This window comes from Pipistrellus kuhlii, unplaced genomic scaffold (assembly GCF_014108245.1).
Source record: "Pipistrellus kuhlii isolate mPipKuh1 unplaced genomic scaffold, mPipKuh1.p scaffold_m20_p_5, whole genome shotgun sequence".
Lineage (NCBI taxonomy): Eukaryota > Metazoa > Chordata > Mammalia > Chiroptera > Vespertilionidae > Pipistrellus > Pipistrellus kuhlii.
The window spans coordinates 30,836,226-30,850,330 of NW_023425551.1; the positions used below are offsets into that span (position 1 = coordinate 30,836,226).

At 40.2% G+C, this 14,105-nt stretch overlaps 1 protein-coding gene across 3 annotated transcripts in view; it reads left to right on the forward strand.

Annotated features, from left to right (window-relative positions):
* PPIL6 (peptidylprolyl isomerase like 6) overlaps positions 1 to 13,052 on the forward strand; it is a 23,005-nt gene extending 9,953 nt beyond the window's left edge. For 2 of the 3 annotated variants that reach the window (XM_036414598.2, XM_036414600.2), the window contains 5 exons: positions 351 to 413; positions 527 to 674; positions 3,880 to 3,936; positions 9,377 to 9,512; positions 12,818 to 13,052. In XM_036414598.2, the coding sequence (XP_036270491.2) occupies positions 351 to 413; positions 527 to 674; positions 3,880 to 3,936; positions 9,377 to 9,512; positions 12,818 to 12,929 (516 nt within the window). In that variant the 3' untranslated portion in view covers positions 12,930 to 13,052. The remainder of the gene's footprint in view (positions 1 to 350; positions 414 to 526; positions 675 to 3,879; positions 3,937 to 9,376; positions 9,513 to 12,817) is intronic. The other variant, XM_045573155.1, reaches the window with a different exon arrangement.
* Positions 13,053 to 14,105: the final 1,053 nt, after the last annotated feature.

Sequence of the window (14,105 nt, forward strand, 5' to 3'; positions counted from 1 at the left end):
ACTGAGGAAAGAAAAGAATTACCAGTCTCTCTTCTCAAAGGGACTGACTGTCCTTTCCACAATTAGTTTGTAATGCAGTGGCTGCCTAAGCCATGTGTTCTTGGTTTTGATTTTGGGTTAATGTTGTTGAAAAGTTTTAAAAAAATGTGTTATTTAGGTTGTAAAGACTTGGTATAATAAAATGAAGCAAAACTCCTTAAATTATTCTTTTAATTTTATTGTTACATTCTCCACTGTTAATGCTGTTAACATCTTGTCAATAAAAACATTATTATTTTGTTTTTGGTCATTTTTAGAATTTTCTTCCAAGATATTGACCTGCATTATCTTTTTCTCCTGAATTTTAATAGCATGATTTTGTGTTCTTGGATGTTTCTATTGATCCTAATCCAATTGGAAGACTGGTTTTTGAGGTAAGAGGTTTTTTGTTGTTTTTTAGTAAGTTGGAAGGGGGTGGGGAGTGGAAATCTGTAACTATAAAAATGTTAAATATTTAATCTTTTAAATCTTGAATTTTATTTTTTAGCTATACTGTGATAAATGTCCCAAAACATGTAAAAATTTTCAGGCCTTGTGCACAGGAAAAGCAGGGTTTTCTCAAAGTGGCATCAAGCTACATTATGTCGGTTCAATTTTTCATCGAATAGTAAAGAATGCTTGGGTACAAGGAGGAGGTGAGTTTACAAACTTAAGTACAACTTAATTGCAACATCAAATCAGAATGTCCAAAATTTTACTTACTTTTGTAAAACGCATATAGACTTAGATATATTTAATATTAGATGTTTGTGGGAACCCTAATCAGATGATGTTCAATGCCAATTTGCCATACACGTACAGAAGCAAGGACACAGCAGTTTTGCTGTATGCGCTGCGCAGGTATACCTTTCTATAGCCCAAACATTGATGTCACTCTTTTGTCTGAGTTGGCCTGGCCTGCGGGGATCAGGATGAAACCGGCTCTCTGACATCCCGAGGGGTCCCGGATTGTGAGAGGGCGCAAGCCACACCGAGGGACTCCACCCGGTACAGATCGGGCTGGGAAAGGACCACAGGAGGGCTCTAGGGCGTGTCCGGCCCATCTCACCCAGTCCAGATCGGCTGGACCCCAGCAGCAAGCTAACCTACTGGTCAGAGCGTCTGTCCCCTGGTGGTTGCACGTCATAGGGAATGGTCGAATAGTCAGACACCTAGCATATTAGGCCTTTATTATATAGGATTATATGGGATGTTACTGACCAGCCAGTACATGACTGCTTTGCATAGCTGCCTTGAAGAACTGCTTTGTCTGATGGCTCCTTAATAGCGATGGCTACTTGGTCTGCAATAAAGTCTCTCTTATAGGCCTAAGACTTCTCATATCTTCTTCTAATACCCAGCATCTGAGGGCCACAGTTGGCATAGTTGAGCAGGGTCAAGGAGTAAGTGCTCCAACAATGTTGTATGTATTTAAAGGATGTTTTTCATAGATATTCATACTCTTTAAAATTTTTCTAATTATAAATCTAAAGTATGTTATCAGGAATATTCTGAAATAAGCCATATAAGAAAGGAGGGAAATGTTTTTAAACAAAACGTAATTTTAAGTGCTCACCTAAATAAATAAGAATACTTAGAAAATACAAAGCTTTTAAGAAACATACTAAAGGTGGGAATTTGAAAATAGAATAAATGGAAAACAACTTATTTTTCACCAAAGATGTTACATTATTACAACTGAAAAGTGAGATCTGGAGCATTTTGGTTTCCTATTTTGGTTCTTTTCAGGTCAGTCCTTTGGCTTTACAGACTAGGTAGCCTGGTTAACAGCACAAAATTAAATTTGGGAGGTTTTGGGGGAAATATCCGATAGGGATAAATTAGTCAATAATCTGTATATATATAAGTGACCGTCCAATCGTTCAATCAGTAGCTATGACAATGACTACCAGGGGGCAGATGCTCAACGCACAGGCATGGAAACATGGAGCAGACTGATGAATCTCAGAGAGAAGGGGGGAGGGCAGGAAGAGATTAACCAAAGATCTTATATGCATACTAGCGGCCCAGCACGTGAAATTGTGTGAGACCCTGAACCACCGCACTGGCGGGACCCCAGGCCTTGCCGCACGGAGCCGTGGGCCCGCCTCTGCTGTGCAGCTTTGACCGGTTGTTTGTTCGTGACGCCAGTAGGGCATAATGACCACAGGCTTCTTAGAATAGAGGACTAGCAGCCTGGTCCACCCATTCGTGCACTGGTGGGGTCCCTCAGCCTGGCCTGCAGGGAATGGGCCAAAACTGGCAGTCTGAAATCCCCCAAGGGGTCCCGGATTGTGAGAGGGCGCAATAAATATATATTTAAAAATATTTAGTTCAAAATTTCACAGAGTGCTCTGTTCTGCTGCTTTTCTATAGTGTTCACAAGTTTGGTGGCTTGCTTTCCAAGATTTACTGGCTCTGTTCCCCTCCTTACCTTTCTCTGGACTTTCCCTTAAGTGCTATGGTCACATCCAGCTCACTGTTGATTCTTCTCTTTCTATTCTTTAGGGGCCCACTTCTGTGGGTTCTAGGACTTTGGGTGTCCCTTCCTTCATCAAAAATATAAAAAATCAGCCCTGGCTGGTGTGCTCCATAGTGAGAGCACTGGCTTGCGCACTGAAGGGTCAGGGTTTGATTCCAGGTCAAGGGCATGTTCCTGGGTTGCGATTTGCTCCCCGCCCCCTGTTGGAGCATGTGCTTGCAGAAGGCAACCAGTCGATGTGTGTCTCTCACAACAGACTGATGACAGAGTGCCCTCCTTCCTCTTCTGCTTTCTCTCTCTCCTCCTCCCTCCCTCCCACTCTCTCTGAAAAGCAATGAAAAATATATCCTCGGGTGAGGATTAACAAAAATATTTAAAAAGTAAAGAATTATATTTTACAGCTGCATTGATATTTTTAAAAATATCTTTGACTTAAAAAATCATTACAAATGAATTCCATTTCCAAAATAATGAGTTATCGCTGTAGGGTTCCAAGGAATGAAAATTTGAACATTAATTCTTTATAAAGCACCTATTTTTATTCTTGTTCTAGAAATATCTTACTGTTTCTATTTTATCCTCTTTCCATTTTTCTTAAAAGATGGACTATATGATAAGTTGTGAAGTAAGCAAAATTTATATGAACACACAATTAAAAAAAAAATCATTATCACAATTATAATTTAACTAGAAGCCGGAGTGGGGGGTCCCTCAGCCCAGCCAGCCCCTCACACAGTAGGGAGCCCTCAGGGATGGGAGGTGACCTGGTGATGGGGGGGGGAAGGGGAGGAAGGCGACGCCCCATCACACCTCTGCTGTGCCTATGTCAGCAGTGCAAGCCTCAGCTGGCCCCGGTTACCTGAGCCTTGGGTGGCCCTGGGCGGCTGGGCAGCCACCATCCGAGGTTTGCCTGTGCCTTGGGCCGGCCCTAGGTGGCTGAGGGGACTCTGGAGGCAGGTGCACGGGGCAGGCCTGGCCTTGCCACACGCCTGCTGTCCTTGCAGGGCTGAGGGGACTGGGCACTGTCATCTTTGAGGGCATGGCAGTCAATGAGCATATTCCCTCCTCATTGGCTGTGGGTGCTGCCATCTTTGCAATGGCATGAGGGTCATTAGCATGTTCCCTCTTTATTAGATAGGATACTTCACCACTTCAAAGTTTACATTGTAATTTAACCTACCTCCAAGAATTGTTAGGAAAAAAATAGTGTCTTGAATGTAAAATTGTTTATAAAACGCATTATAGTAATATTTTCATGGTATAAAACTTATTGTAGTCAATTGTATAAGGGGAATCATAATTGAAAGCATTTTTTACCCTGCCAATGTTGTGCTTTCCTTTTTAGTTTCAGAATTATAGTATTTATTGTTATTTTGCAGATATAGAGGCTGGAAAAGGAGATGGTGGAGAGTCAATTTATGGACCAACATTTGAAGGCATGTATCTTTAAATTTTATCAGTCATATATTAGTTGATAATGCAAATTTAACAGGACAGGACAATTCACAACTTAAGATAGTGTTTGGGGTAACATATTAAAAGTGTGAGTTAGCCAAAACCGGTTTGGCTCAGTGGATAGAGCATCAGCCTGCATATTGAGGGGTCCTGGGTTCGATTCCAGTCAAGGGCATGTACCTTGGTTGCAGCATATCCACAGTAGAGGTTGTGCAAGAGGCAGCTAATCGATGACTTTTTCCCATCGATGTTTCTAACTATCTCTCTCCCTTCCTCTCTGTAAAAAATCAATAAATTTTAAAAAACACTTAAAAAAAATACTAAAAGTGGGAGTTAAAAATGGCATCTCAGGTTAGACCAGAACAGTTTTGTACACACATTGTTTTCACTTTCCTAAGTATATTATTTCTTTAGGATGAATTCCTAGAATTAAGATTGTAGGGTCAAAAGGAATTGGTTTTTAAAGCTTGTAATTTGCCATTCTCAGAATTGGCACCTTGATTATCCTGTTTAGGCTGTCTGGGATCCTGGAAAGATGGGTAGTGGTGGTGGTGGTGTAGTTTATTAATTTTTTAAAATCCCAAAATAAAAACAGACAACATAATTAGATAGAAAAATTGAAAGTCAGCAAAAGAATTAGATAGAAAAACTGAAAACTCATGGGTAACGTTTATAACAAAACCGATAAGCTAAGTTACATAAATTCCAAAGTACAAACAGGTGAGAAGCAGACTGCCAAGAGCCACTGTCGGCCAACAGCCATAAATCTGTGTGGGATAAAGCAGGGCATCCAAGGGACCTGGGAACAGCTGAACCCCAAAATAGCCAATTGCTGGTGTGTGCAGGGGGCTCATAGGAAGGTTCAGTCTAGCCTCTAGGACTCTGGAACCTGATCTGAAATGGCCCTCTTCCAGGACAGGCTGGATTGAGGAGGTATTGCTGGGGATGGAACCAGATTATGCAGGCTAGAGGGAAAACAGTGAGGAGGAGGGAATGCAAATACAGGAAATCTCAGAAAGCAAGATGCATATCGTTGACCACCAATTGAAAACAGCACAAAAAGGAGATTTGTGAAGTTAGAAAAGCTGCTTTCCTTCTAAAGCCACACCTGCTTCTAAATGTTTAGGAAAACTACTTTTACATAAAAATGAACAGCAAAAAGTTTCCTGGTTATTAGGAGGAAAAAAGGGAATAAGGGACAGAGTAACAGTACCACAGATAATAAAAGCACACTACAAAGACATGCTCACAACAAGATCAAAACTGACAATTTCAAAATGAGCTAAAAGATATTACTAAAATGATACAAGATAGGAAAGAACTCATAAATCAGAATTAGGAAAACTCAGCATGAGGTTATTAAACTGAGGAAAGAATAATAAAATTTCCGAGAGAGAGAGAGAGAGAGAGAGAGAGAGAAATTTATGTGACAAACATTGATTGGTTGCTCCCCAAACATGGCCTGAGAGAGAGAGAAAGGGAGAGAGAGAAATTTATGTGAGAAACATTGATTTGTTGCCCTCCAAACATGGCGTAATGGGGGCAGATGGAATATGATAGAGGCTAATAAGTTAAATATTCTATAGTCCTGAATTTGAATTGGAAACTCCACTTTAAATTCAAGAAGTATCATATATATATATATATATATAGCTGTGTCTACTGAATTGGTCTACAAACAACAACCAATCCGATCATGATACACATTCCTAGCATTTAGATTGTTGTTTTGAAATGTCATTTCTCACTTAAAGAAACAAGGGCTTTTGGGAGAAATGGTAGGTTCCAAATATGGAAAGAAAATTACAAAATGAGTCTGGAACCTCATGTTTAGTCAAGCTGTCATCAGAGAGCAAGAACGCTATTAAAGATTTACTAGGATCACGTCAAAGGCCTCAGGAGCCAATTTGAAGAGCTTCTCACTGGCCAGAGATGGAGTAATTTGATTTGAAATCCATGAGTTCATAATAATATTATTTTATAAATAAAGCCCAATTGCTTGGAACTTGGACCTTCTGTCTAGTAGAAGACTGATGTCTCCGCTCCTCTCCTCACCTGCCCCTCTGGAATGATAGGTAACGAGTTCATTGTTTTGAAAATTGATAAATATAGAGAAAGAATCAACCATTCGTCTTGTCTTTTCTATGAGAACTAGACTAAACTGTAAACAAGGGGAACCAACTTATCATAAAAGTATTCCAATTACTAGTGAAAAGGAAATAATAGAATTAGAGCATCACCATTTTGCTGCCCCCATCGTGGGCATCTGGATGTAGGCATTTGCTACATCACAGTCTCTGCTACCATCCCCAAACCAGAATAGACATGATGATCTGTCTGTTGAGAGAACACACCACCAAATGGATAGAACAGGAGTCTGAGCAGCTGCCAATTTGCAAGAAATACGACCAGTTCTGCCATAATGTGTTAAAGATCTCTGTGCTATGTAAAATCATGCAATAGAAACCACAAGACTTATGGCAGAAATGAGATTGAAAACAAAACGTTCCCAGCGGCAGATTAAAAAATAAGACAGTAATCTAACAGAAACAGTTTTACACATATGTTATGGTTATGAAACACCCAGAGGAAACCACACTTAAGTGGGGTAAAATTCATTATGCTCAACTCCTTCCCTGACTTATCAATCAAGGTGAAACAAATAAGCATTTTCGACACAAGTAATATAGCCAAACTGACAGGACAGAGAACAGAGAAAAAGTATATTGAACTGCACCATGTGTGTGCAATGAGCAAGCTCCAGGATGGGAGAAATTCTAGAGGTTAAAAAGGTGCATTAACAGATAAAGTATAAGGAAAAGACAGGGATAGAGGCAAAACCTGTAGATTAAAAGAGATTTAAAAGGCACAACAAGTATTTTAAAATGGGAATGACTAAACTATCCTACCTAGGGATGTACACTTAGATGGTAAAACTACAAGGAAACATTAAGTACTTGATCATGTAAAAGTCAGGGAAATAGTGACTTTGAGGGTGTGGAGAGGGACTTAATTAGGGATTTCAGGGGAGGCTGGCAAAATTCTTTCTCTTGGCCTGGGTGGTGGTTAAAAAGGTGTTTGCCTTATAATAATGAATAATAAGTAACTGAATATTCATTTTCTATGGCTTTTTTCTGTCTGTAGTGAAATGTTTTATTTTTTTAATTAAAAAAAGACATATGTATTGATTTCAGAGAGGAAGAGAGAAGGAGAGAGAGATAGAAACACCAATGATAAAAGGAATCATTGATTGGCTGCCTCCTGCACGCCCCCTATGGGGATCGATCCCACAACCTGGGCGTGTGCCCTGACTGGGAATTGAATTGTGACTTCCTGGTTCATAAGGTCCATGCTCAACCACTGAGCCACACCAGCCAGGCTGAAAAGGTTTTAAAAATAATATTGAATGGCCAAAGTGCAAAGGAAAAAGTAAAAGCTAGTTTCCTTTTAAAATCATATGACAGCTTTATCAAATGAAACCATGTCTATTCATTTATTTACTCATAAATCAGGAAACTCTTAGTTTGGTGCCTACAATTGCACTAGTGCCTTTGGAAAAAAGATGATATGACGAAGTTTCCACCTTCAAGGGTTGTAGTGCTTTTGTGATGACAGATGTTTAAATAGGTAAACTATAGGTGCTGTGCTGATTTTTATTCCAAAGGAAGAACTAAGTGCTGTGCGACAAGAAAGAACAACCAGCTGCCTGGGAGTGAGGGCAGTGGCCCAGAGCAGCTTGTGAGTTTAGTGCAGACCAGCTGTTCCTGGAAGCTTTCCTGGCATCCTTAATCCCCGATGAGAATCCACCCTACCACTCCACCCCACAGCTGTTATCAGACCGCCCAAACTCTTTCTGCTTGGAGGCACGGTCTCAGACAACTCGGGTCTTCTGTCCAGGAGGAGACTGATCTATCTCTTAGGTCATCTCTTCACGTGCCCCTCTGGATATCCCTGTGCCTCTGTCAATTTCTTTCGTTCCCATCCTTTGTGGGGATTTGGTCTCCAGATGGAGGCCTGGCCTCTGGTGCCAGGGAGGCCCAGTGTGTTTAGGGACGTGTCTGTTACTGATTTGCTTGTGTGGAATGCAGGATTAGAAATCCAGTAACTGCCGGGACTGGTTTGGCTCAATGGATAGAGCGTTGGCTTGGGGACTGAAAGGCCCCAGGTTCGATTCCGGTCAAGGGCATCTACCTTGGTTTCGGGCATATCCCCAGGGGAGGGGTGTGCAAGAGGCAGCTGATCGATGACTCTCTTTCATTGATGTTTCTAACTCTCTCTCTCTCTCCCTTCCTCTCTGTACAAAAATCAATAAAATATATTTAAAAAAAAAAAAAAAAAAAGGAAGCCAGTAACTAGTCAAGTGAAGAGAGGGATGCTCCAGGTGACTGTGGGAGAGAGACCATGACTAGTACTCAGAACAGCCACAGCATGGTTTTCCTCCTTTCACCCCTGTGGATTGTTAATACAATACATCAGCCTGGCAGTCCTTCCTCCCAATTTCTCTCATGGGACCCTATTTCCATGAGATGCAGAATTAAAACCCAGAGCTTGTTAAAAACCATTACACACAAAACTTACTTTTATTGGGTTTAACACAGTGAATTTAAAAGAATAAGTCATATTTAATCCAATGATTATTTTATAAATTAGCTAATATTTTAGGTTTTTTTTTAAACTTGAAAATCTGTTTTGCTTTGAATTTTGCTTTTTTGTCTTCCCAAATCCTAGGTTGAATGTTAGATGATGAATATTAACCCCTTTTTTCTCCTTCTATTCTTTGTATAGTAGTCCTAGTTCTTCCCACCCTTGAAGAATTGCTGACTAGATTGGCTTGGGCTGACTAGAGAAATGGTCAGTTATATGAAAAGCCAAAAAAAAAAAAAAAGGCCTATATTTTAAAATACTAAATTATCCTTGGTACATTAAATAGATGAGCTTCTTAATGTTAGCTTGGGCCCTAATAGACACATCACTTAACATCTAATTGTCTACCTTTGCCGGGCAGCTCAGTTGATTAGAGCAGCATCCCAGTTCACCAATGTTTCAGGTTCAATTCCTGGTCAGGGCACATGCAAGAATCAACACATGAATGCATAAATAAGTGGAACAACAAATCATTATTTCCTGTAAGTGGCAGAGGCAGGAGACTCCTGACTCAGACAAGGTAATGAAAGGGTTCTGAGTTTCTACCATAGCCTTTACATTTCCGTAACTTTCTTTGAGTCTTTATTGAAAGTCCATGCCTGTCATGTGACCTAACCCACCCCACCTTCCCTCTGATATTCCAGTCTGTTCCATGCTTCTATCTCTCTGGATCTATTTTGTTCATTAGTTTATTTTGTTTATTAGATTCCACATATGAGTGAGATCATGTGATAATAGAAATATTTTTAATGACCTACTATTTATTGTCTTTTCTAGATGAAAGCTTTTCAGTTCCTCATAATAAAAGGGGAGTTCTTGGAATGGTCAACAAAGGCCGTCACAGCAATGGTTCACAGTTCTACATCACGCTACAATCAGCTCCCTATCTAGATAAAAAATATGTGGCTTTTGGGTAGGTATATTGTAAATTTGTGTATATCATATTCATATGTGTAAAAATGTGGTTAAAAATTTTGGATTAAGTATTGTATGAAGTCTATGGGTAACTATAATAAGATAGAATTTAAAAGCAAAAGTAATACAAATGTAAACATTTAGAAACATTTTGTGAGAAATTTGCTATCCATAAAAAACATAGAAAACATTTAGGAAGCAGAGCCATTATAATATTCTGTTTATCCATCCATCCATTTATCCATTTATGTTCAACCTAAAAGATATTACCAATTCTAAATGATGTTGAATAATACAATAGTACTAAATAATGTAGACAGATGCAGAAGTGAGATGAAACCATTTAAGTAATTGTCCATGAATACTGTGAAGAGATAGATGAAAACTATCCAAATTGCAAGTAACTTTTTTTTAATCCCCCCATGAGGATATTTTTTCCCATTGATTTCTAGAGAGTAGAAGGGGAGGGAGGAGGAAGAGAGAGACAGACAGACAGACACTGTGGCATGAGAGAGACACATCGACTGGTTGCCTCCTGCAGATGCCTGTACTGGGGCTGAGGAACCTGCATCCAAGGTATGTGCCCTTGACAGGGATACAAACCCACTACCCTCAATCTCGGCCGCAGAGACCCAAATACTGAGGAAAAATGGCTAGGCACAAGTAACCTTTTTTTACTGAACAACTTACAATATGGAGATATCTAGAGGCCCAGTGAATCATGCACCAGTGGGGTCCGTCGGCCTGGCCTACACCCTCTCGCAATCCAGGACTCCTGGGGGGATGTCAGACTGCTATTTTCAGCCAAATCCCTGCAGGCCAGCCGAGGGACCCTAGTATGCATATAAGATCTTGGGTTAATCTCTTCCCCCACTCCCCTATCACTCTGAGATTTATCAGTCTTTTCCATGTTTCCATGCCTGTGTGTTGAGCATCTGCCCCCTGGTGGTCCAGTTGACAGGTCGCTTAGGCTTTTATATATACAGATTATTAGCAAGATGCTTATAGGCCTGTGGACCTAAAATGGATGAATATACTTTTCATCACTTCAGTATTTCATATCACTACTTGATTATTGAAGTGAATATACATCGAAGTAATATACATTAAAGTAATATACATTACTTTTTCTTCCCTTAAATGATATGAAGTGTTCAAATTTTTCTGAATAAGTATTAGATTATTCCAGTTACTCCATAGGGATAATTATTAACTCTTCATCCCATGGAGAAATTTCATGCCATTTTACATTTAACCACAAAGTTTATATCTGGCCATTGAGCACTTGAAATGTGGCTAATGCATCTGAGTAACTAAATTTTATTCAATTTTAATTAAATTTAAATAGCTACACATGCCCATATTTGGGCAGTGAAGGTCTAGAGCAGCAGTTCCCAACCTTCCTAATGCCGTGACCCTTTAATACAGTTCCTCATGTTGTGGTGACCCCCAACTATAAAATTATTTTCGTTGCTACTTCATAACTGTAATCTTGCTACTGTTATGAATTGTAAATTTAATATCTGATATGCAGGATGTCTTAGGCGACCCCTGTGAAAGGGTCATTTTGACCCCTGAAGGGGTCGCGATGCACAGGTTGAGAATCGCTAGTCTAGAGGAAATCCTAGGATTTTGGAATTTGTTAAATGGTTGGTGCCATTCACCAAGCTAGAGAAGACAAAAAGGATATGGGAGAGATCATGAATTCAGGATGGACAAGTTATGATCTGGATTAAGATACAACAGACAGGTGGTAACTCCTGAATCCCAGGAACAGGTATTTAAGCTGGGCAAGGTCTAGAGGTGTGGATTTGGCAGCTATTGACATGGCAGCTGAGCTATGCGCTTGACCACAGTACCATCACTCCCAGAACCACCTCTGGGCCTTTGCTTATTTCTTCATTCTGCCTCCCTTCAGTTTGCCAAAATTCCGTTCAAGGCTTAGGTCAGAAACCTCCGATTACCACAATGAAACTGGTTGTCCTCTTTGGCACACTGTGAACAACACAAAGTAGGGACTGGGCCTCACTCATCTAGTGCCCGAATACTTGTAATAATGGAGAGGTTCGCATGGTAGGTGCTCCTTCAGTATTTGTGAAACCAGTTTCAAGAAGAGGCTTCACATTCTTTTTGGACAGAGATGAATGTGTCCCTTTTACCCTGCTCTTCATCCTGAGAATGTACCTTGTGTCCTGCTCTGTCATGGTTTCTAATTGGGATGGCAAAAACAGCCCAGAGGCAGGCAAAGATGACTAGAGCATGATCAGTGTCAGCACTGACCTTGTCCCTATAAAGGTTCATAAAGTGGAAATTGACCTTCCCCTGAGCCATGCCTCAGTGCAAGCAGAGAGTATATTTAGGACAGTCTCCTAATTTCCGCTAGTCTAGAGGAAATCTTAGGATTTTGGAATTTGTTAAATGGTTGGTGCCATTCACCAAGCTAGAGAAGTTATGATCTGGATTAAGATACAACAGACAGGTAGTAACTCTTGAATGCCAGGAATAGGTATTCAAGAGAATCATCAGATAAGCTCCACTCAGAGTTCCAGCTTGTAGCCAGTGAATGTCTACAGATACTGAAACCAGTGTGGTGGCTTGGTGCTATCTTTTATTCATGCATTCAATGGATATTGATTAGGTGCCTACTATGTGCTAGGTATTGTGCTAGGCATTGAGCACTAAGCAAAGGAATGGTCTCTGCCCATGAAAGAATCAGAAATGAATCAAAGTATTCAAGTAAATACAAAATTTACCCCTGATTATTCCTATAAAGGTACCTGGGAAACGTCCACAAAGAAATGATTGAGCTAAGACCTAAAGGAAGGCCAGTAATTGACCAGACAGAGGGGCTGGCGGTGGGGACAAGAGCAAAGGAGACAACAGTGACAGGAAGGGCTCAAGGTGCTACTGAAGTAAGCCAGTCTGGCTGGAGCAGAGAGCAAGGGGAGTATGCTGCAAGACAGTCCTGGAGAGGTGTGAGGAAGCCAGCCATGGCAGACATTTTTGGTTTTATCATAAGCATAATGGGAATTGTGGAAATGTTTTAAGCAGGGAGGTGCGATCAGATTTGCATTTTCAAACTTCACCCTGACGGTAGTTGGAATAATAGATTGGAAGGGTACCAGGTAGATGTGGGGGAACCATGGCAATCTGGACACATTTAGAACTATTTATTAATCACTGATATTATTTTAATTCGTAGGAAAGATCCTTAGCTAAGCTGGGTAGGACTTAATTTAGGAATGTAAGCTAACTGTGGAAAAGTATGACTGACTAAATTTTCCACCTTTTCTCCTATATTAGGCAACTGATTGAAGGAACAGACGTTCTTCAACAACTAGAATTGGTTCCAACAGAGAATGAAAGACCAATACAACCATGTACAATTATCGACAGTGGAAATTTTTATGTTTGATTTTCAAATCAGTATTTTCTGACTTTATTATGTATCTGATCAGCTATTTCTAGATTTAATTAAACCATGCTTGATAAAATTTGAAAGCTGTCGCAGATGCAGTAGCAGTTGGTTTACCCCAAACCCAGTATTATTTCTTTTTTCCTTTCTTGCCTCTGCCATATAGACTATAAAAGCACAAAACTCCATTTCCCAGCCTCCTTTACTACCAGGAGTGGTCATGGGATACCATTTTGGCCAGGAATAGAATGCTAGTGGTCCTGACCCTTGCCCTTCATCAGTCTTCAATGCAGAGGCTAGAGTCATAAAAGAAAGAAAACTGCAGATATGTCAGCCACAACTCTTGATACCCCAAACTACTTATCTCTGGACTTCTTCTGTGAGAAAAATAGAGCCCTGTTTATGTTGGTTGTATATTTTGTTACTTGTAGCCAAAGCCATTCTTAATTTTATAGCAGTACCTAATGAGTGGCCCTTGAATATTAAAATATTTTTTTGAAATAAGTTTTTTATTTATTTGAGAGAAAGGGAGAGGTAGAAAGAGACATATACAAGAATCTTTGATTGGCTGCCTCCTGCACACCCCCTACTGGGGAATTTCTCAGTGCATGGACATGGCTCAACCAATTGAGCCATACCAGCCAGGTCAAATCCTAAAGTATTTGTAATTGGTTTTTGTAACTACATTATCTGCCAGGAGAAACTTAGTAAATAACCAAGAGAGACTAGAGAAAAAAAATAATCGTTACATTTCATTGTTATACATAGCATTCAAAAAAAGCTATTGTTGAATGTTTTTATAAGACATGAATAGTATGCTTATCTCTGAGCCATTCCAAGGGCTTGGGTTTCAGTCCCCATGGTGGTTGACTCCTGAAATGTTATTGGGGATACAGCTTTATCAGCAGTGCTTAATCTGAGATTTTCAAACCCGTGTTTGGGAAACTTTTTCAACAAGACTGCTGGACCCTGTCCTTGCCCTACTCCAGAGTCTCGATGTGTGAGACAGGGATTCTGTGCATTTAGCTCTCTCCCCAGAGGTTCTTTCTTAAATGCTGGGCACTAGTCACTTGGGAATCACTGTAAGATATAAGTAATGGTTTCAGCCCTCTCTTTATAGTCGGTGACATGCTTGTTAGTGGTGATCCTGCTTGGCTGTTACCACCACAACCATCA